The following is a 23,568-nucleotide window of genomic DNA, read 5'->3' on the forward strand; positions in this document are numbered from 1 at the left end:
ACATTCTCAGATAAGTGTCAAAGGATCAAATTATCTTGATTATTTATTGTGAATATAAATTCCAGCCCTTGTCTCCAGTGTAGTTCCAGTGAGATGATCAAGGACTGCAGGTCTGTCAGAGCCCTTGCTAGGAGGCACAGAGATGGGCTTGGGTCAGGTGCCTGCAGTTGTCCAGTGCCATAAAAAGAAGAGCCACAAAATGCCATAAAAAGTTGTCCAAAGCCATAAAAAGACAGTGGGACCAACACAAGGAACTCAGCAGAGAGCCAGCAGTGCCTCCAGGATACTGGAAGAACATCTTCAGGCAAGCTGCCCTCTTCTGAAGATCATTCCACACCATTGACAAGAGTGACACACATCCAGTCACACCGCTAAGTGCAGCACAAGTAATCAGCTAATTATCTGTTTTACATAATGAGCCAGGGACGTGCTTTCACCCAAGGAAAACTGCTGAAAGGGAGAAATAACATTTGCCATAAGCATCAGAGGGGCTGTGCTTCCAATCAGTCACAGGGCAGACCAAGCTTCAGAGAGATGTGTCAAAACACCCCAGTCAGGGGGAGAAGAGCAGCGTCACCCCGGGCTGGGAGAGGCAGCAGTGCTGAGATCAGAACCCAGAACACTGAGCTGCCACTGTGGGTGGCTGGATCTCCAGCCCTGGAGATCTGGGAATGCTCAGGAAGGGGTCTGCAGTGAGAAAACTGCAGCACTGATGGAAGGAAGGGGTTGTTTTGATTTCAAAGAATTGTTATATTAAAGGTTAATTAGCCCTAGATAGCCTCACAGCATCCTTGCAGTCCTGATTTATTAAAGAAATATGGATATTGATCTAGCACCGATATCCAACTGTGACGGACAAAAACTCTCTGACAGTTTAAAGTTAGAACGTGTATGTTCATTGCGGCGCCGGGCAGCGTGCGGGACAGCTCCCAAATACACACTGCACCTTTCCAATGATTACAGAGTCCTTTTATCCACACCAGAATTGAATACCCAAAATACAAATACATATTCATCATTTTGGTACATCCCATTCCTCGCTTCTAATCATTGCTAATCATTCCAAAAGCTATTAAGCATGCGTAGTTTGTTCCTTGAAATGGGTCGGTGGTCCCTTTCATGGGGAGGGGTCCACAAGTGAGGAAGTAAATGAAGTCTTCCTCATTCTGACCTTTCAACCTTTTCAATGCAAGTATGACAAATGAACTCTTGGTAGAACTCCCATTCCCTGTCTTCAACTGGTTTCAGAACAGAGGAGGCCCACAATTGTCTTATGTTCCTAAAAGCTGTTTGTCAGTTTCTATATTCCTCATTACAAACCCAGCTAACTAAACATTGTGTTGACAAGCAATTCTTAGTTAACTACTAACTCTTAACTTCATCGAGGCCTACTTACAAAATCCCTTTATTTTAATTAACTCTAGTAAGGCTTAGCTCTAACTAAAATCTTAGCTCCTCTAAAATCTCTAAATCTCTTAAAGTTTATGTTTCAGTCCTCCCAAATTGTCTGCCCCTCTTCCAGAAGTCTCAAGCTCTCCTCTTTTTCCTGAGTTGCAGCCAAAGTTCTCTGTTCAGCCAGGCTGGTGTTCCCCACCAGCTCATCTTTCAGCACAGGGGATGGCCTGCTCTTGTACCTTTTGAGATTTCCTCCTTGAAGGATATCCAACCTTCCTGGGCTCTTTTGCCCTTCAGGAATTCATTCCTCCAAAAGGCCTCTCTTAAACAGGCCAAGGTCTGTCCTTCACGAGTCCAAGGCAGCCATTCTGCTGACACCCCTCCTTACTTCAAGGATCAAACATCAAATTTCATGATCACCATTCCCAAGACAATCTCCAACAAAATAAAATCACAGAATGTCTTTATAGCATACCAGACTTCTGGGGAAAAGGGCTTTTCCCTTGGAAGACCTCAAGTATTACAGACATTAGCATCATCATTAAAAAAAACCCAATAAACATAAGCTAGAATATGCCAAAGCTTTTCATTATAATTCTGAGTGTTATCAAATTGTTAATTACTTCAGGAATCTCAGGGCAGACAAAAAAGTGGCCCAGAACCAGCACTGACTGAGAGATCTCACACTCAGTAACAATCAGAACTAGAGAATATCGATACTTTTCAGAATGTATGGGAGCACTGTGACTTTGGAGCCACAACAATATTAATAAAGAGCTAATCAATAAAATAAATCTGGCTGCAGTTTCTCCTGATCATAATTACTCAGTCACTCGTGCCATACTTCTTTTACAAATTGTATCTAGCTTGGTGGGTATTAAATATGATGTTTACTGACAAGAACAGCTTTGCAGTTATGCTGCTGCATGTATTTTTTGTATTTTATATCTGTTAGCATTCAATTACAAAATAGAAATATCCTATGTCTTCCTTGATGGCTGTTGAAAATTGCTTTTACCATTCATAACATTCTCTTTTTCTCCCTCAGAAGGGGTGTTGGAGAAAAGCAATGAGAATCTACAGTGAGTAAGGGAAGCAGACACCATTCTGCAAGCCTAAATTTCTAAACATAAAATCTGGGGTTTGTTTCATGATTGAACACCTCTTTGCAAATGCAATTTAGGCTTGCACACTGAAAATTAGATTATTTCATATCTTTGCATACTCATATTCTCCACTGCTATTTGAACAAGAAATAGATAAATATATGTATATAATATGATCTTTGACTTTTTAATTAAAACCTATTAAGAAGTCTATAGCAAGCAATAAAGGCTGAATTTTCTCCCTTATTTTAACCTGCATTGCAACTGTGTCATGAATTCATATATCCATGGATAAAAATCTCTCACAGAGAAGAGCATGGGCTGAGCAAAAAATTCTGGGCCTGACACCTAATTAAGATAACCATCCCCCTGATGAAGGAAGTTCTTTATCTGTTACTGTTTGTTACAGTGGTTCAGGGATATATTTAAGGGACCATTAAAAATGTACCTGAAGGCAAAGTCAATCTTTATATTTGACAGCTTTTTTTTGCAGTGAGTAGCAAAGTGAATATTTTATTGCTTTATGATCTAATGACCATTCTGTTTAATCTTAATGGAGTAAAGATGAACAGAAAAATATGCTTAGGGGATATACTAATACATCAATTATGGAGAGTGGGAAAGTACTTTTAAAAAGTACCAGTAATCTATTGTAAATGAACATCTCAATAAGCACTCCTAGCCACAGGGAGAGCTGAAAGAGATGCATTAAAAATCTACTCAGATTCTGCTCATTACAGATATGTTCTTCTCAGCTCTTAAGTAATGCAGCAATCACATAATTAACTTTTGAAAAGAGAAGCACTTTAAACAACTTGTATCTATGGAACACTGCAGGCTCTCTCCTTATTTTGTTCAGTGAAAATGAACTTTTCCATCTGCTTTCCTTAGCACTGTTGCAAAAGGGCTCAGACAGAGTGGCATTTCTCCTGAAGGTACTGCAAGAGAATAAACACTATTCCACAAAACAATCAGACACTAATTTTTGGTCAAAAGAACAGGTAAAGAAAGATAAATAAACTCTGATCCTGCCTAACTGAAAATACACTATCCCATATCAAAGTGGATACTTGTCTCCCCTGGAATTTCACCCTGAAATGATGACCTGAATTTTATGTGGGAAGGTTTTCACTTCTTCAGTAATTTTGGTTTAGACCTCTGTCCTGTCAGGTGACATGAGATGACCCAACCCAAATACCTGTACATCCCAAACCCACAAACAAGCTCCAAGGAAAAAATTTGCAGAACTTTCCAAGTAAAATCCCAGGGCCTGCTGTGAAGATGTGAAGAACTGATTCAAGTGATTAAAGTGATGAGGAGCCTCTCAACTGAATCTAAAGAGCACTGAAACCACATCAAGTAATTCAGGGAAAGATGCCTCTCCAGGAGCTCTCAGGACAGAGAGCTCTGGATTCTGATCTCCATAGAATGGAGTCAGTTAGAAGGGATGGTGATGATCATCTCATTCCCATGGGCAGGTGTCGAGTTTTATCTTCTTTTTTTCTCCAAGGTCAGGATTAAATGCACAACACAGTATTTCTTGTTGGGACTCAGATGTTTATTAGTTCTTATCTGTGTTACAGTCTCACAAACCCTGAGTTCTACAGCACTTCACTCTAACAAACTAAAAATGGAGCCCCATTTCCCTCTTTACGAGGCCTTCTAAGGATAAACTGTCCAATTAAGAAATTACACCTAAATTATTTTCACTTTTAACCCAATAGCCAACCACCCGTACCCACAATGCAGACTTTTTTATCCAATTACACAAAACCACCCAAACCCATGAAGGTGAAGAAGGTGAAGAAGAAGAAGGTGAAGAAGAAGGTAAAGAAGAAAATGAACAGGAAGAAGAGGAAGAAGGAGAAGGAGGAGAAGGAGAAGGAGGAGAAGGAGAAGGAAAAGGAGAAGGAGAAGGAGAAGGAGAAGGAGAAGGAGAAGGAGAAGGAGAAGGAGAAGGAGAAGGAGAAGGAGAAGGAGAAGGAGAAGGAGAAGGAGAAGGAGAAGGAGAAGGAGAAGGAGAAGGAGAAGGAGAAGGAGAAGGAGAAGGAGAAGGAGAAGGAGAAGGAGAAGGAGGAGAAGGAGAAGGAGGAGAAGGAGAAGGAAAAGGAGAAGGAGAAGGAGAAGGAGAAGGAGAAGGAGAAGGAGAAGGAGAAGGAGAAGGAGAAGGAGAAGGAGAAGGAGAAGGAGAAGGAGAAGGAGAAGGAGAAGGAGAAGGAGAAGGAGAAGGAGAAGGAGGAGAAGGTGAAGAAGGACCAGTCTCCACCCTAAAACCTCCATCTTGCTTTATATATATTATTATATTCTAAGCCCTTAAACTCTAAGTTTTCCACCCTGTGATGTTACACACTTCCATTCAAACTCCACCCCCACAATCCCAGTTCTGTCATTCTATTTTGGAAGCTTCTCCATGGCCTCAGGTCAATGCAGTGTTCTCCTGGGGGTCAGTGCCTGGCAGCACAGAAAGTCTGAAATGCTCAGTAGGCAGGGTTCCCACAGGCAGGGACACCCTCTACTAGACCAGGCAGCTCAGAGCCTCATCCAGCCTGGCCTTGGACACTGCCAGGGATCCAGGGGCAGCCACAGCTTCTCTGAGCAGCCTGTGCCAGGGCCTCACCACCCTCACAACAGGGAGTTTTTTCCTAATATCAAATCCAAACCTACTCACTTTCAGTTTGACAACATTCCCTCTTGTCCTGTCAATAAATGTCCTTGTAAAGAGTCTCTCCCCATCCTTCTCCTACTCTGAATTTGTCTACAGAAGCTCCAGTGATCTGAAGAAATCCCCTGTGAGGCTCCCGACTGAATTAAGAAACAGGAATATCATTGACATGAATGTGATGTGCACCAATTCTGCCCAACATTTTACAGAGAGAGAAAAAGAAACAGGAAATATCAGAAGTGGCACTTGACAGATAATTTACTGACAGGTTTTTTAATCTTATGAATAGTTGTCTACCATGGGTATAGTTCTTTGCCTATATAACTTAAATGAAACCTTTTTATTTGACTAATAACATAGCAAACCTTAATTTTAGGGAGTGATTATTAAAGTGAATTTATATGGGATGTAGAAAAACTGCATTTCCATTTGCAAAATGAAAAAAAAGCCTCCATATTACAGTTCTAAAGAAGGTCTGTGTGGGGGATTCAAATTTCTATACATTAGAAAAAAAAAATCAGTCTTCACTTTTCCATCAACACAAGCTGTTTCCTGAGTATTTCAGCACAAAGTCTTGTCACATAGTTTAAATAACCAAGAGATTTTATTTCTTTGCAGCATTATGGATTTTTTTTAAGACAAGAAGAAATGAAGATACAGCAATAAACCTCAATGGTAAATATTTTTTTTTAAATTCCTGGATGCCTTTCTTAACCTAAAGGCTGGGGAGATGCGTTCATCTCGGTTTTGAGAAAGCAAATTACTCATGGCTGTATATTGATCAATGACAAGAGACTGGTGAAAGTGGAAAAGCTAGTGATGCTCAAGCAGATTTTAGATAGTGGATCTGGTTACATTTTTTATGTCAAGCTACAGACTTTTGATGTAGTTTACATGAATAAGAAAATTATTATAAACACATTCCTCATGCCTAAACATTACATTGTGCATATTAAATGGCCATGTAGGTCTTTGTAAATTATACACATTTGTATACACACACATTCCACTTTGTGTATATTGCTTTTAGCTGATGATGACAAAGATCCATTTCTCCCTTTGGTTTTTATTTTAAAAGCACGAATCACATCATGAAGTTTTCGGCAGAATGCACTGCACAAAGCTTGGGAGGAACAAAAGCAAAAAAAAATCACATGTTCTGAAAACTGCTGTGACAAACTAAAGCTGTGAGCGTGGAGTAACAGCAGTGATACAGCTGAGTATTTAAACTGAATTAATTGTTTTGGGAGAACAATAAAATGCTGTGTTTTCATGTCCTGAAGAGTAAATGTAAAGAACAAGAAACACTGCACTGCCAAGAGTTTGTGGATATGAGTCAAGTTGGATTAGAAGTACAAGGGTTTGTCTTCCACCTTCTACAAACCCATGACTGCCCATCTTCCCTGTCTTCATTCCTCTGACCTTGACAGAAAATTCACAGTTCTGATCAAGGTATGCTGAAAATTAAATTTTTCAAGAAATCATCCATTCTCTTTCTCTATCCCTCCACTGTCAACTAATGTAGGAATATATATCCAAACAAGAGCACTAAAATCCCATCTCATATCATTCAACTTAAACCATCCTAAGGCACAAATTCCTGAACTCTTTCTGAACTCTTGCTTGCTTTACAGGTGCATCTGTCAGATATTCCATGAACAACCCCCAAACCCGCAAATAATATCAATAATTGATCTGGCTTGTGAATTAAAATAACGTCATTAATTGTGGAGCCCAAATGTTCTTAAAGTCTATAATTTAGAAATGCTTAATGAACTCCCTTCTTTCCATATTTCAACATAATTCAAAAATGGAATTTTAAAAAAAATCTGTTCTCTCTGTTAATACTTATTCTTAAAAAAGATACTTCTAAGGCGTTGAATGCACTAAAAGTATTGAAAGTATTCACAAATTCAGTTATAAAAGGAGAGAATCATTGCATCCTCAACATCTAAATTAGTATTGCCAACTTACAGGGGAATATAGCACAGATAACAATTTTAAGATGCATTCCATTTCTGTATATAGACTAATTTATGCAGTCTCTTAGCTAATTTTTTTGTCCTTTCTTAAGATTGAGGAACATTTTATAGAAGAAACCATGTTAAGGGGTATAAACTGATTTGTTTAAACTTGATGACTTCCTGTATTGTCAAGGCCTAAGGTGTTTAAACACCCCTAAGACAACTCCAGATAAAGTGGTGGCCTCTTCTCACTCAGAGAGAAAACAATTGTTTGTGGTACTCAGTGTTTATCTAGGCAGAGCATCAACTTCCTTGCTGTGCTAGAGCCTAATAGCTCCCTTAAATTTCCACGTTTTTATTTGAACACAAATTTTCCATGGAATATTTCTAATTGTGAGTAAACCCACTTTTGAGCCCAATGTTTTATATCATTTGCTAAAATATTGGCATCAAATAGTGATGTGTGTTGGTGCAAGGAACAGCTTGCACAGGACCCTCTCTACTCATATCTCCTTTCCAGTAATTTCTGCATGGCCTTTTTTCCACAGAATGTTCCTGGAATAGCAGGATACACCACATGCTCTAAGTGAGGGCATTTATTTGAAGATATCACTGACTGAAGCAAGAATATAATAAGCTGAGATGAGTTTCAAGGGGGGAGCTGACTGAGGGAGAATCCAGAAACATCATCTTAGAAGGAATCCAGAGAGCTTGTAACCAGTAATTAATTACACAATCAGACACTTTCATCCCAGCCCTGTGTTAACCTTTGGAGCTGCTTCAGGTTGCAGCAGATATTCCAGTCCCTAAATTCATGCATATGTTATTTTCCAACCACATTTGACTGGTGAACTTCAAAGAAACACACAATCTGCAAGCAGGTCATTCTTTCCCGAGCTAAGGACTAGTCAACAACATTAACCTCCCCCCCTACTAAAAATAAGTATTCCTGCTTCTGTTTTTGACTGACAGAAACTACAACACATTAGAGTCCTTTTGGATTCAGGCTAGAAAAGCAATCTAGGAAAACAAAGTTAAAACTTCACTTAAATACTTATGAATATCCTCCCTGTTCTGTGTCTCAAACCAGTTGATCCATTACGTATTAATACAGATGTAACATAATACCTGAGCATTTCTGCACTCTGAACATTAAATGCAGTAAATCAATTTTAAATCAGTCTCTGTGATCTAGATGTCTGAGAAGAGCTGTCTTAGAAAAGGACACAGGCTAAGAATGTTCATATGTATGATGTATGTACATGGCGTTTTTCTAAGTGTTCTGCTGAGTTTTAGGTGGAAATAAGCATTTGATAAAGAGTGAGAGCTCTGAACTGAGGTTCCTAAGCAAACAACCCCCCAGAAAAGTTAATCCCAGAATGACAGCCTTTGCATTGTGGGTTATTTCCTTAGTTTTTGTTTATGTTGAAAATTTGTCTGAATAATTAAGCATTTGCAAGGCAAATAAGCAGTAGGACTCTTCAGCCTCAGCTGTTATTGCATGCTGTTCCTTTGAACAATATTTACCATGCAACAAGAGAGAAAACAAGGAAGATCCTGTGGTTCCTGACAAATGCTGCTAATGAGGGTTCAGACCCTTGTTTAGCCTTTGCAGCATCTCCTTAATAGGCAGCTGAATGCCACCAGCTCCTCAGCCACTGCATTTTAATTACAGCTCGAGCCACTGCAGAGGAAAGAACTCACAGAGAAATCGACTTGTCCCTAATTTAATTTTTCGTGGTACTCTGACCCTTTAAAAGCAGACTTTGCTGAAGTCCACAGGAGTCTGGGCAGTGTCTCCCACAGGAGGAGGAGCCCAACCATCTGCTCTGCATGCCTGACAAACAACTCAATTTTATTGGTGTTGCCTCTTCTCCAGTTTGTGCTACTTAACATTCTGCTGGTGCTGCTGCAAGACGGCTCCTGAGTGCCTCAGAGTCACTCAAATGTCAGGATTTAGAGCTGCTATTCCAAACCAGAATGGCTGCAGTTAACACCACTGATTTCCCTAACCAAAGTCTAGTTTTGGAGTGCTGAACCTCTGCTGTCAGGTGGAGTTTGTCCCTCACTATCAGCAGCACATGAAGAATCATCTGAAATTCTCATGTCTTAAAAATACTGCAGTGATAGACTGAGGGAAAATAATTTGAAAGTCATTTCATCACATCTTTCCACTGGATGAATCTGTTACAGGTAATAATTTTGTGGCAGCAGAACAGCATGATAAAATCTAACTGCAAGAAATGAAAAGGCAAGATATTTTAAAATACTAAAATTAGCAAATAATGCCCAGCAATCCAATCGTATTGTCCCAAACAGGTGACATTTCCTTGTGACTTTTATGTCTGTGTGCTGGAGAACTAAAATTATTTCATGCCACCCAAAGGGATGGATCTACCAGAAGCAAGTGTTTCCTCACCTAGCATTGCTTTGCTGCAATCCAGACAGATATCAAAGAGCCAGAGAAAATCTTCACAAGCTTTTTTGGGCCTCTTAGCAATTACAGAGATTGAAAAAAGGGTAGGAATTTTGATAGGCCCCATTCCCACACAATTGAGTATCAGAATTCACTGAGAAGATGGGTCTTTGAGTAAAGCCTACTTTTTTATTCTTGAAGGGTCTGTCTTCTGCAAAAAAAAAAAAAAAAATGTTTGAAGATCTTTTATTCAAAGAGAACCTGATTACTGGTTTTTACTGAAAAGGTGTGTTACTCCCTGTTTTATCAGAAATGGAGGGTCTGTGATGATTAGAAGAAAGTAAGCAACAAGGCAAATTGAGGTAAAAAATGAAGGAGAAATTAAATGTTGAGCTAACTTAACACCATAACTCATTGTTTGGTTATGCAAATCATTCAATATCAATTACTGGGTAATTATTCAGAGGGCAAAAACTCAAAGACTCCCATAAAAGTTAGAGGTGTGAAACCTCTGGAATTCATTAAGCAAGATGAGAGCTCACAAGGTGGAGTTTTAAAAATCAAGGTGCCTTATTGATTAATGAAATAGCAATGGCTGTTAAAAGCACAGAAAATTAAAGAAAAAATAAAAAAAGTTTAGTTTTCCAAATATTATCTCTCCCTGGTTATTATCAGAAAGAAAGCCTTCAGCTGATAAGGGAAGGCAGGAAGAAATGAAGAAAAAAAGGCATTATTAACTAAGCCACTATTTTGCTAAAGTTTTGACCAGAGGCTAAATAAAAGTTCAAAATTACATTTTGCCTGGTGCTCCAAACCAGGGAGAGGACAACAATAATAAAAAAGACATTTTGTACAAAATGTGTTCAACATCTGCCAGCTCTCACAAGCTTACAGACAGAATAACCACACATGGAGCAACTGAGGCACAAGGACTGTGCCCTAATCGCTGAGAGTTTATCCATAGCACAATGATATATTCAGAGGACTCAAACACAATTTTTTCTATTCAGTTTTTATTGGCTGAACTAGTAAAAGTTTGTTGAATCTTTCGTGTTTTGGCCCAGAAAACAATACACCACTTAAAAATGGTTTTTCAGAACTTAATTTTGCGAAAGAGTCATTATCTCCAATGGTTTTTTGACTAGCAAAAGGTGTTGTGTGGCACAGAATGCAGCATCAGTTCATTTCTTATTAGGGAAGTACATCTTTATTATCATGAGATACTAAAAAAGAATCGAGTTGGGATGAACATGTTTTGTTGTTTGTTTTGTTTTTTTTTTTTAAGAAAACAACACCAACTGAATCATTCTAATTACAGTTTCCAACAGAAGTTTATTAAAAGATGGAAACCCCCCTGGAAGAGGTGCTCTGAGCCCTGTTGTATGAGTTATTTATGGGCACATAAAGCTTCTCTTTATGACATAAGTAGACAACTATTTCTCTCTGGCAGAAATACTTTGTGAAATTTAGCACAGTATACAAGGGTTTCAAAATTTCTAATTACCAAAATGCCAGAGATTTTGAATCATTATATAAGGTACATCTTCCAAAAGGAAAGCATGATAAATCTACCATCTAGCCTTTTCAAAAAGCATTAAAAAGGACCATAATTCACAGCAGAGGTGTATGCACAGACTGCAGAGGAGTCTGACTGAGCAAACAGAAGCCTAGAAGCCAATTTACGACCGAGCAGCTTGATCTGTCCAGAATTAGAATAAATACCCCATTAAAACCATGCTGTCAGGCTGTAACTAAAGTGGAAAGCATGCTGAGACAGAGTTCTGCTACTTCACTGCCACACCAAGTCCAAAAGCACTGGCAATTTCTGTGGGCTTTACACAGAAACCTGAAGGGCTTTTGGAAGAGCAGCAGCCCCTGCTTTTCATAGCAGGCTTTATGGCCACAATAATTCTCCTCTCTTTTCAACAGGGTGGTGCCTCTGAAATCTGGATGGGAACAAAAACACCCTCCCTGAGGGGAAAGGGGGAAAAGGGGCTCTGTGGGGATGAAGGTTTGGACAGGCAAAGGTGAAACATCCCAGGTGGCCAATTCCTTCTGGTTCCCGTGAGCAACAACAGCAGCAGGAATATCAACTTTAGTTCATGGCAAAATAATCTAAGTCCCTTCACATGTTTCAGTCTCCTCCTCCAGGAGAAAGAAATGTTCCCTTCACATGTTTCAGTGTCCTCCTCCAGGAGAAGGACATGGTCCCTTCACATGTTTCAGTGTCCTCCTCCAAGCCACCATGTTGTCACTAATCTTTTAGTTCCTTTAAACAAAGCACAGACTGAACTATTTCAACAAAAATCAGTTTTCCCAGTGCAATTCCCAGCCTAATTCCCAGGAACTGTCAGGGGTTTCCTGGTCTCTGAGGAAGAATTTTCAGCTCTTCTGTCACCTGAGTTGAACCTCCCAGGCTGGCTGATTTTAACCTCCCTAAGCACACAATAACGGCTGATTCAAAAAGCAAACTTTTGAGCTTGTTTCAGTAAACACAATAATTTGCCCAGTGCTATAATAAAAAAGTGATCAATATCCTGCAAGTTCCTCTTTGTAATTCAGGTGATTTACCAGCTTCAGCCAGGAAAATCTAATGACCCCATTCTTCTGTGAAAAATACGGCACTGCCTTACAAACAGGTCATAAAGTGATAACTATTCAACTGAAATACTGAAATTACTTTTAAAAAGTCAATCAATCAAGCTGAACCCAATGACAAATTTACTTCATTTTTTACTCTTCTTTCTTTTGTAATCTAAAAAAATCCAAATCAGGATTATTTTGTAAAGATAAATGTTTGCATGGAGTCATAACAATCGCATTTTTTTTTTACAGAATTTTTTTTTGCTGCTTCAGGTTTCACCTCCAATTCACATACACAATTTAAATTATCCTGCGTCTAAAACTTTACAGGCATCTTCCTGGAAGACAGAACTTGCTGTTCTGAAAGATCTGGAGGCACACTCAGCTTTCACCTGAGGATGCTGAAGACAATCTAAAAAGTCATCCCACTGACTGACATTTCAGAGGGCATTAAACCAAACCTGCAAGAATGTCACCTGTGGGTCCACAGGGAGCAGAGAGTGCACACTGCATTTTATGCAGAAAGATGCAAGCTGCAGAGTATTACTTATCTTGGTTAAAAAAAAGAATAGGCAAAATGACTGAATATTTATTCAGAAATAATCAGGCAAAACTAAATTATTTCTCTTAAGGTGAGATGTTTAAAACAATGTTTCTATTTTAGTCTTTTTTTTTTTTTTCATCAGCCTAGGATATGAGATTTAGAATTACACTTTGCTCCTTCTGATTCATGTGTTAACCACCTTGTTTGTTCATTTGTTTAAACAGAGCAATGCAAATTTGAATGCAGAATTTTGCTTTCAAATTCTGCGCCCGTTTTCTACCAGCCAGTTTATCAAATAAAGGGTTCGGGAGAAACCAGCATTTCTCAAAACAAAGTGGAAGTGTGAATGTATCTCAGAGGTGCATGAGGTCAGTGCACATTGTCCTCCTCACATAATTCCTCTTCCAGCCTTTGTTTGTTCATTTATAACCCCTGAAGTCTAACGCTTGAATTATCCCATTGTACACATCAACCACTTGACAGATTGCTTTAGTAAAACTCTTGTGTGCCCTGGCTTTCCTCCCAGGCTGCCAGCAACAGTTTACTAAAAAGGCTGATGAGTTCCTTGAAGTTCTCCCGGATAAATAAAGTGCAGAGCAAGTTTGCAGTGCCCAGGACCATCCCTGCAAAAACCCCACACGGGCTCTTCACAAAGCAGAGCAGCCCAAGGTGCCAGGCAGGAGGAAAAGCTGCTGCTGGTGCAGCATTCTGTCACACAGGGAGCAAAATGTTCACACTTGAGGATCTCCTATTTAATGACACATAATTATTAAGACACTTCTTAACAAAGCTCCTTGAAAGAAAGACCTTTTTGTTTGTTTGTTTGTTTGTTTGTTGCAATCTTTTGGTAATAAAACACAAAAATAACTAGATTTTTTTTTTTCCTTTAATAGAACCTTGGGTGATGTCAGTGACAGATGCTGGTTACATAAATACTATCGTTGTTGTTGTTAGAAATGAAAGGATGGGACTATTTTTGGGTTAAGAATGATTTATTCTTTAGATAACATTAGTTTTAGAGGTTGTGAGATTTTAAAGGAGTAAGCTATTGGTCATAGCTTAAAAGTAGTTACAATTTTCTTTGTTAGAAGACAATATATAACTTTTTAAACTAGTAGACAGTTGTCACAGGATTTCTTTTGCTTTTTTAACTTACTAGCTTTACTTACTTCTGCTGTACTAAAGTACATTAAATAAAGTACATCATAAAGTACATATCTAAAGTACATTAGATAAAAGTACATAAAGTACATATCTAAAGTACATTAGATAAAAGTAGCTACTTTTATCTAATGGGTTTCTGTCTCACATCTATATATATGTTTTTATTATAATTGCTAAACTCAGCTTATTCTGTACAACCATGCCCCAACATTATAAACTCTTTATTGTCTTACCTAATACACTTTCTTACTTACTTAAGGCATATTCTCACTTATAACTATAGAAACATTTATGATTTTTCTGCTTAATATCTGTGTATTGTGTTTTTATATCAATTTAAGCATCTTCTGAGGCTGAAGATCAGATATTTTAGTGTTTGTGGAAGCTTCTGTTTTTCTGATTCCCACAGAATATCTGTCTATGTGCTCACCTGAGATACTGCCTGCAAAACTCAGCAGACACGCAGCAGATTCCCAAATCCAAGTGTGGCCCTGGAAGGAGTGCATCAACTGCACTGAGTGAGCTCTGAGTTCAAGCACCAGAATGCAACAAAAATTGCCTTTCCTGTGTTTTCAAAAACATCAGAGCTGCTTGGAGAGTGATTTTAATGAATTGCATCCTCCCATCAACACAAGGCTGGTAGGACAGCAGAGAGTGGGAAGAAAAGTAAAATAAGAAATGGAAAAGGAGCAAATAGATCCTGAGGTAGATGGCATCATGTAGGGAAGGAAACATCAAATTTCAAGGCAGGTGGGGATATTGCAAGGGACAAAGTGCAATTAAAAAAAGAGAAAAATACCAGCCTGACTTAAATGTCAGCAAATTAGCTCCTGGCATTGCTCTGCTGTTTTGGTTGCAGAATTTTACCTCAAAATCTCTCAAAAATTTTAGTGCAGCTTAACATGTTAAAAAGAAAAAAAAGTCAAATAAACTCAACATAAAGGTTATGACATTTGATGACATGCTGCACTGTTCTAGGTAAGATCCAGGTAGAATACCAGCTGATTACTTGGATAAACTGACCCAGGAGAACCAGGAGAATTCCTGCAGGGAATCAGACATCCCAATGTTAGAATTAACTGCGATGTTCACTAATTTCATGTTCAGTGTCAGCAGCCCCAGAAATTGTAGCCATTTATCTATTTGACGTACTCTAAAAGTCACAATCTCCTCTGATTTGAATCCAGTGTATAAATACATCCCCTCTTTGCAAATACACGGCACATAATGACAAAGAAGCCAGATTTGGAAAGCAGAGGCATGATCTTCATTTGCTTTTCCATATTCCCTTCAAACTCTCTGCCCTTCTCCCAGTCCTCAGCGTGACCTTTCCCAAGTGCACCTCTGCTTGCTCCTCACCCAACACCTTCCTCTTGCTCCTGCTGCCTCAGGACAAGACCCAGTCTTTGTACAGTCCCAATTCAGATGTGCCAAACCCCTATTTATAAAGTATTCACCAAGACTGAAACTGAAGTTATCTTCTCCAATACAGAATTGCTGATTTTCTTCATTCCACGTGGGCCTACTACCAGAAAATATTGATTTCCCAAGCAGCAAAAATGATAAGTTCCATGAGGTGTATATATAATACTCTGCTACAATTTTAATCCATCTGGGTTTATATTATATTGCTGGGATAAAATCCAGGCACTTTTCTGCATAGGATCAAGGCCTACTTTCTGTTTCCAGGTATACCAAGGTTTATTATGGTTTAAAGAGGCAATGTATCCATGATCACATTTCATCCCACATTGATATTGTTTTTCCCCTTCATATTCCTTTTCAATCCCTTTTATATATTAAGTTATAAGCTGGTTTTATCTTATTTTTCTTGGCTTTGGGAGTTTCTTGTCAAATACACCAGATGTTCTTGTACCATGATTATATACACTTAAGCATCATAAGAAAGCAAATTAAATTTAGCACACAAAGCCTTTTGCTGTACAACTTTTTTCAAAACAATCTTTGAGGTTGTTTTATGCTGTTTATATAAATATAATTGAATTTTTTTTTATATCTCTCAGTGTAACCCTGTATACAACCTACCCTGGAGGTCTTGAAATACTGTGTTTTTAACATGCAGCAGTTACCAAAAGGGAGAATGATTAATCCACAATATCATCCTGAACTCTGCTTTTATTTTTGCTGGCTTCATCTTCAGAAGTGTCAAATACAGGAAAGATCCACACAAATGTAGAAGAAGTGAAGAAAAGTACCGAGGGTTTCATGCACGTGTTCAACATTAAGGAATGGATTATTTTCTTTGTAAAAGGGATCATTAAGGAAAGAATGCTTGTGCCACATAAATAATGATGAACAGGGAAACACAGCACATGAGATATTTGTATAATAACACAAGATGAGGTGATTCATCAAGAAGCAAAATGTAGCACTCTGCAAAGTGAATCTAAATGCTAAATAATCATTCACTATTTTAAGGCAGGGGTACTGCTTGCTGTCTTCAAAGTTTTCTTTTAAGAAAGTGTCTTCATAATTAAGATTGAAAAGGTGATTTTTCACTTTGCTACCTCTGATTTCTGCTTTACATGGCACACAGATTTTCTAAGTCCAGAATGCTGCAACTTACTTGTCCTTTCCTAGACAAAAACTCTTGGGTAAGAATGAATCAAGAAAGACACACAGAACTCCTTCTCCACTGAACTGAGAATTATCCAGCAAAATTACATTCCCAGGCATTGCCTGGGAAATTGTTCACAGGCCAAGTGAGGATTCTATTTTTTAAAGTAAGCACCAAAATGCACCTACCTGCTGTCGAATTTCTTCTTCCATCTTCACTGGGGACCCCAGCTCTGCCACTTGCTTGACCCCTTCGCTGGCATATCCTCCATACTCCCACAGGATGTAGTTCTTGGAGTGAGAGCTACCAATGATGGCAGACCAGTGGTTGGTGCGTCCTTGCCGGGGGGGAAAAACCAAAATAAATTAAATCAACCATCCAGACAGCCTCAAAGCCTAACTCCTGACTTTAATAAAGTGCTGAAGTCCCCATTCCTGAGGCTTTTGCATGCTGCCACTCCTCACTACACCCATACACATCTTCAGAGTAGTGAGGAAAAGCCAGTGACTGACAGGAATGGAGCTTAAGGCAGCCCCTCAAAACAAATAGGCCTAGAACAGTTTTTCCTCACCAAAGATCTCACTTCAGGAAATTTAAGCAACTTTCAATTAAACCTTTCTATGTCAAATATTTTTGGGAAGGAAACCTGCAAGGGAAGACTTCAGTGGTCACCCTCAGTTTTAAAAGGAAGTTTTTTCCTTACTTAAGGTAATGAAGAAGTAAATTTTTCTGTATTCACTTCTATATACACTGAGTTTTCTTGCTCAGATTTCTCATAATGTAAGAGCTGTAGAGCTAAGCAAAAGGATTCCCATTCTTGTTTCTTGTGTTGTTGAACAAGGAAAAAAAAGAAAAAGAAAAAAGAAAAAGATGTTAGGGAAGTGTGATGGAACTGAAAAGAGAATTGAGCAGAAATAAGGAGTCACAGAAGTCCCACAGTCCTGGAAATAAAAATGAATTCACTTAAGTGTCAAGTAACCTTCTGCAGATATATGGGCTTAAAGGAAAAGGGTGAGAAAATGAACTGCTAACATAAGCAGACAGTCTGGTAACAAGGCAAAGACTACAGGAGATGAGGGAGTCAGAATGATGGAGTGAGACAATGTTTAACGTTTTTCTTCGCAATGCAAAAGGTAGAGAGCAGCAGTAAAAACAGCTGCAAACTGAATAATGAATGAAAAATGAATAACGAAGTAAATAAAAGGAATGCAAATTTAAGATGTGAGAGGTGGAACAATGAAATTGAAAAGGACAGTGCAGAGAATTGTATAAAGTCAGATGCAGGAACCTAATCATGGGAGAGTAGGAAATAGATTAGAAATAAAAAATGAACACCAACAGCAGGGGAAAAAAGATAGAAAAATGTAGGAAGCAGAATAGATAGATGAGGGAGATGGCCTAGCAGAGCAGCAAACACAGCCTTCATAGCTTCCCTAGTCCTAAACTTGGACCAAAATACACTTACAGAGCTCTGAATGTAGCAGTCCTGATGTTTTCAGAGTCAACTAAAGTGAATCAGTAATTGAGACCTATGTGTGGAAAAAAACAAAACTAAACCTTCCCTCCTCCACAGCTGAAGAGGAGCTGGTTTCTTGATCTAAGACCTAGCAATGGTTCCTGAAATCTACAGTGGCACCTGCCAAAGCCCAGGGAGATGCTGGGATGGGAACTCCATCCTCTCTTCCTGGCACAGGGGTCTGGCTGTCCCACAAGCCACGGACAGCAGCTCGCCCTGAAACACAGCTGATGCCTCAGGTTTTAGCTTTTTCTATTTTTCACATTCTGTGCTGCTTTGGTGTGTGGGTCTGGGCTTCACATGAGGGGATGGTGAGCTCTGTGCACAGAGGAGGGAGACAAAACAATTCCTGCTCCAGCTGGGCACCAAGGACAAATGATCCAAACCTCAGGCCCAAGAGCACAAACAGCGTGGGCTGGAGAGAGAAAAACAAGGATGGGACTGCATGAGCTGGAGCTGCAGTTGGACAATTAGCTCCAATATGCAAATGTACTAAAACTTAAAAAAATGTGAGATCTCGTGACCAAGCCCTCTTTTGCTTCCACCTTGGAGCCATCCAGGTACTGCCAGGGTGTGGCCTTTGAAGGCTCTTCAATAAATATCCACTTTATTCCTCTTAACTCCATCTAGCCTCAGTTCCAGCTCCTTAAGGCATCACAGGAAGTGACACCAAAGCTTTTAGAGAGAGAATAGTCCCTACAGAACAAAAATGTGTCACCACAGAGAGGAATCTGAGTGCCTGTAAGTCTTCAGTCAAAAGGAGAAGGGATTGTTCCCTGTGCTCCCTCCTTGTCCTGACCAGGACAGGAACATCTGATGCCTTTGCAATCAGGGCACAGCCTGTTCCACCAAACAACCCTCCCTAAGATACTGACTCTGCAGAGAAAGCACCTGGCCACTCCCCTGCCCAATGAGCTGCTCAAAGTCCTACCAAACCCACCCTAAACTTTTCCCCAAACTCTGCTTCACTTGCAAATGTTTCACTCCTCACCTCAAACCATCCCTTTCTTGCCGGAACAAAGAGACAGCTTGATATTTCCTAGGCTTTTATCTCTGACCATCAAAAACCTCCTCTGCGTGACACAATCTGAGCAGCACGAGGCCAGAGCTGTTTTGCATCCAGTGTCGCTCTCCAGCACTGACAGCTCTCCAGTGCTGTTATTTCACTTCATTCTTGTAGTTCTGAGTCGTTTCTCAAGACACTTACATGTGTGTTTTTGCAGGAAAATCAAGGTGCCATCACGACATGAGAATTTACCCTCTGACACGTTTCATAGATGTGTGCTCATATCGTATCATGACGACGAGCATATGGATTTCTGTTGTCAAAAATGGGTGGTACCCAGAGAAAATAAATGCTTTGCACAAAGTGCATGCTCTTTAGGGTTTTTTAAAGCAACTTAGTAGATAAAGAAAAGATGTGAAACACAAAGTTTATTATCTGCTTTCTAGTCCGACCTTACTGGTGGTACAAGAATACAGCACAAATTTTTATGTGGTGGCTTGGCAAATAATTAGTGATTTACCACAGTCCACAACGAATACCATTTTATTTTAATGTAATTACTGCACAAGCTCAACATTTTTAAGAATAATGCCAGCGACTATGTTTCATTTTTAACATCACTTTATTTGGATGAGATCTTTCCCTCTACTTTCAGAAATTTTAATGCAAAATCTTATTGGCTGTTATTGCTGTGATTAATCATGCAAGTACCAAATGGTTATTATTTTTTCACTTTTCCAGTTTAACTAAAATATAGATTTAATTCACCACTTTGTAACTGGGGAGAGAGAGCAGGCAAACCATTGCAACTTGTTTATTTTCCACCATGCAGCCATACTTTTCATGAGTTCACCAACTTGGATGTAAAACAAAAGGCCATTTATGCCCAGTATTACATCACCAAGCCACAGTAACTTCATGGCTTTCAGTCCTTCTCTCATGGCCTATTTCTAACCACCAGCTGAATCCAAAGTTCACACTCAGCAGATATTTAAATCACCCAATGGCCTAAAAGAGCATTCCTGCAATTATTGGCTTTGCTTATTTTATCTCCCCAATATTATGCTGACCAATAATATTTGAACAATGCTCTGCTTCAAACTCAACACAAGCAACGTTGCTTAGGCTGTTAAAATTTGAGCTGATACAAACCATATTTGAGGTATATGAGGATATTCTGACGCTGTGACAATAATATTTTTTTTTCAATCAACATAAAAAAGCCCCTATAATAAACATCAGCCACAGAAAATGTAACAGAGTTTAAAGACCTGTAAATATGACTCGTATTCTTAAATACTTTCCTGGTCTTTTTTTTACCCACAGACTGTGGAGTTAGTAATGAAAGACCAGATAGATAATACACAATTTTGTAACTTCAGCTTTTTACAGATACTTGGGTAACTGCAGAAAGCAAACTTGCAATGAAAATACTGATTCTGTAGTTTAGACACTTAAAAACCCAGACAGGCCAAGTTCAGGAGGTGTTTTTTATCTGGGTATTCAACCAAAGACAAAGAAAACTGAGCATTGATAGATATATAAATAGATAGGTAGATAGAATTAATATCCTATAATAGAATAGAATAGAATAGAATAGAATAAATATAATATAAATGATTATTATATGTTATCATTATTATATCATTATTTAATAATATAATACATATATAAACACACAATTAATATCCTTGGACACCAGGATTCAAAACTCACCAAATTTGACTGAAATAATTCAGAATACTTTGCACTAAAACAGACTAGGTAGACTGGCATTGCTGAAAAACCAAAATATTAGTGTGTTGCCTGTCCTTTGTGACCTTTTTCTTAAAATCTCATTTCCTACCTCTACATTATAAGCCATTCTAAGCTTTCAATCAGAAAAAAAAAAAAAAAGAAAGGAACCTCTCTCCCCACAAAGATATCTTGCAAATATAACTTCACACACGTCTTAGCTCCAAATGTCAGGCCAATCAATAGAATGTACTGGTAATGTATAGTGCAGAAAGATCCATTGATTTTCAATGCTGAGTGCCAGCAGGATTCCATAAATGTCATAATTCACACTGCTGAGCTGTAAATAAGTGATGCTGCGTCACACAAACAGCTCCAACCCTCCTCAGGGCCCCCACTGTGGTACAAGCAAAAGAGTGATACTCACGTGGAAAATCTTTGGGATGTGTTTTTTCCGACCAGTTTCCATAAAAAGTCAGCCTGTATTTGGCAGTACCACAGGCACAACAGTCCAAGATGGGTTTGTCAGTCACACCTTCCGAGGCTGAGTCTGAAAAAGCATCAAAGCACCCGTTGAAAATGGCTACAACTCCAAACCAGCGAGGACAGTGAAGCTGCCATAATAAACACTCCAGGAAATAAATCTGAGTTAAACGTGGGTTTGTTTGTTTTTTTTTTTTAAGTTAGTTTTAAGTTTGCTGTTAGACTAAACGACAAGCCTGAAATATCTGTACCATACTTATAAGTGGATGGAATGATTTAAATCCACAATGTTCAATTAGAAGGCATTGATATTTCAGTTATCTGCAGATTCAGAAGGGGTTTGTTTCTGGTTGTTATCTGAGAAGGACAAACCTCAGATGATCTCAAAATGCAACAGGCTTGAATTTTCTGAACAGACAAAGCAAATGAATTCTCCAGTGAGATGCAATAACCAAGTGCAACATTTAGGTTTAAGAAAGGATGAAAGAGCTCAGGATTCAATAACAGACTGCCCTGGAAACCAATGGGTATCACACAAAGAGCAGGTAAAAAATTGCAAGTAGCACATTTAGGGGGAGGCAAGGAGGATTTTATGAGATGGAGCACATGTGATAATAAAGAGCATAACTGAATGGAAGATACCAAATCTGAACCTGGGTGAAACTGTCCAGGACCTCCAAATTTTAGTTTGAGACAATGTGTTAAGAGAAAAATGCAAAATGCAGTGAGGAGGTCAGAAAGATATTTTACTTTACCTTACCTTGTTCACAAATTTTTTTGGTGAGAGAGCCCTCATCTTGAAAATAAATTATGCGCTTCTGCACAATACTGGCTCTATAAAGGGGAGGGAAAAAAAAAGTTTGAAATAAGTTTATTTCTCAAAGAAAAAAAGAAAATGAGTGATTAATGACTGCTAAGCCATGGTTATACTTCCCTGTACTGACAACACAACATGGGATTACAGATAATATTTTTATTTCGGCTTGCATTTTAATTTCATCACATTTTACAGAAACCTGAAATACATTTACCTCTACAGAAGTGGTCATAGGCATATGGTGAGGACCTGTGCTCTTGAAATGCATGACAGACAACTGAGCATTCCATATTTCGATCAAATCTTATATTAAAATACTGAAGTTGTGTTCAATTTCAGTCAAAAAATAGCACAGCTATAGCGAGCAGCTGTTCATAGGAAATTACATGGCATTCTGAGGAGATAAGTACTTCTGATATATGACAGCAACTCAGTGCAAATATCACGTAAAACAGAAGTTAGGAAAAAAGCTGGCATAAGGTGCAGTCTTTGAAAGCAATTCACAGGTTCCAAAAGACAAGCTGCTTTAAAATTAATTAAATCTGGAATATTTTATTGAGGCTTATAGTTCAAACAAAATGCAAATTACTAAACCTCGGTGCCTCAGTTCCTCAGCTGAGGGGGCTGGATACATTTAGTGCCAAATAAACTTTAACTACATTCCTTGACCATTTAAAAGTATATCAGTTTAATTCACATGCAAGCTTTATCTTCTTTCCATAAGAAAAAACAGGTTTTGGTTAAATCCAAAGCCAATCTATGGACAGAGAGCCTCCTGAGGACAGCATGCTGTGGGAGCTGGCACTCTTCCTTGTTTACCAGCACAAGTACACATTCTTCCAGCAACATTTGGTACCATCACTTGTATTTAACACCAAACAGCAAGGGCCAATTTCTTGTCTTCCTTCTGTATTAGGCAAATAATTATCTTAATCTTTCTAGAACTATTCCTCACTCCTGACAGGCGAGGAATGAAAAAGTGAGAAGAAAAGTGAGACTGTATGTGCTTAGATGTGTTGTTGCAGGCGTGTAACCCCCATAAAATTATCAGAAATAAGATGCAATTTTGCTGTGCTTTCTTTGCCAAGATGCAAGGCCAGCGTAGGAGAGAAGGAATCCTTCTTTTCACCTTACAAAGTACCCAGGAGAACAACTGGGTTTTGCAAACCTCTTAAAGCTACGTCAACCTGAAAAGGGTGCAAAAAACTCTTAATCCTTCCTGAGAAACCTTTTTCAGGGTTTCTAAGAAGAAATAAATGGGGAGAAAAAAAAGAAACAAACACAATTACCAGAGCTACTGCTAGGGGAATAAGAGCCCAATGGCCAACCTGTGACAGTGACATGCTCCTTAACGTTTCCAGCCTTCAAACTGAAAGCCAAAGCCAAATTTAGAATCTTTTTGGATGCTTCATTGCAAGGAGACAGAAACTGGGGGCACAAGAAATGCCGTGCAGATACAAGGAAAACCTCTCACACCATGAGGCGAATCAAAGAGATTTAACCCTGGAATGGGCTGCCAGTTTGTGCAACATCCATCTCTGGAAATATTCAAAACTTGATCAGATCCATGCCTTGGCAACCTATTGAGGGAACAACCAAA

General features: G+C 38.8%; 1 protein-coding gene across 1 annotated transcript in view; it reads right to left on the reverse strand.

Annotated features, from left to right (window-relative positions):
• SPON1 (spondin 1) overlaps positions 1–23,568 on the reverse strand; it is a 181,895-nt gene that overhangs the window by 105,456 nt on the left and 52,871 nt on the right. The window contains exons 4-6 of the mRNA XM_053981102.1: positions 21,912–21,985; positions 21,096–21,218; positions 16,601–16,749 (exon numbers count right to left, since the gene is read on the reverse strand). Coding sequence (XP_053837077.1) covers positions 16,601–16,749; positions 21,096–21,218; positions 21,912–21,985 — 346 coding nt within the window. The remainder of the gene's footprint in view (positions 1–16,600; positions 16,750–21,095; positions 21,219–21,911; positions 21,986–23,568) is intronic.

The sequence above is a fragment of the Vidua macroura genome, chromosome 6, assembly GCF_024509145.1.
Source record: "Vidua macroura isolate BioBank_ID:100142 chromosome 6, ASM2450914v1, whole genome shotgun sequence".
Classification (NCBI taxonomy): Eukaryota; Metazoa; Chordata; class Aves; order Passeriformes; family Viduidae; genus Vidua; species Vidua macroura.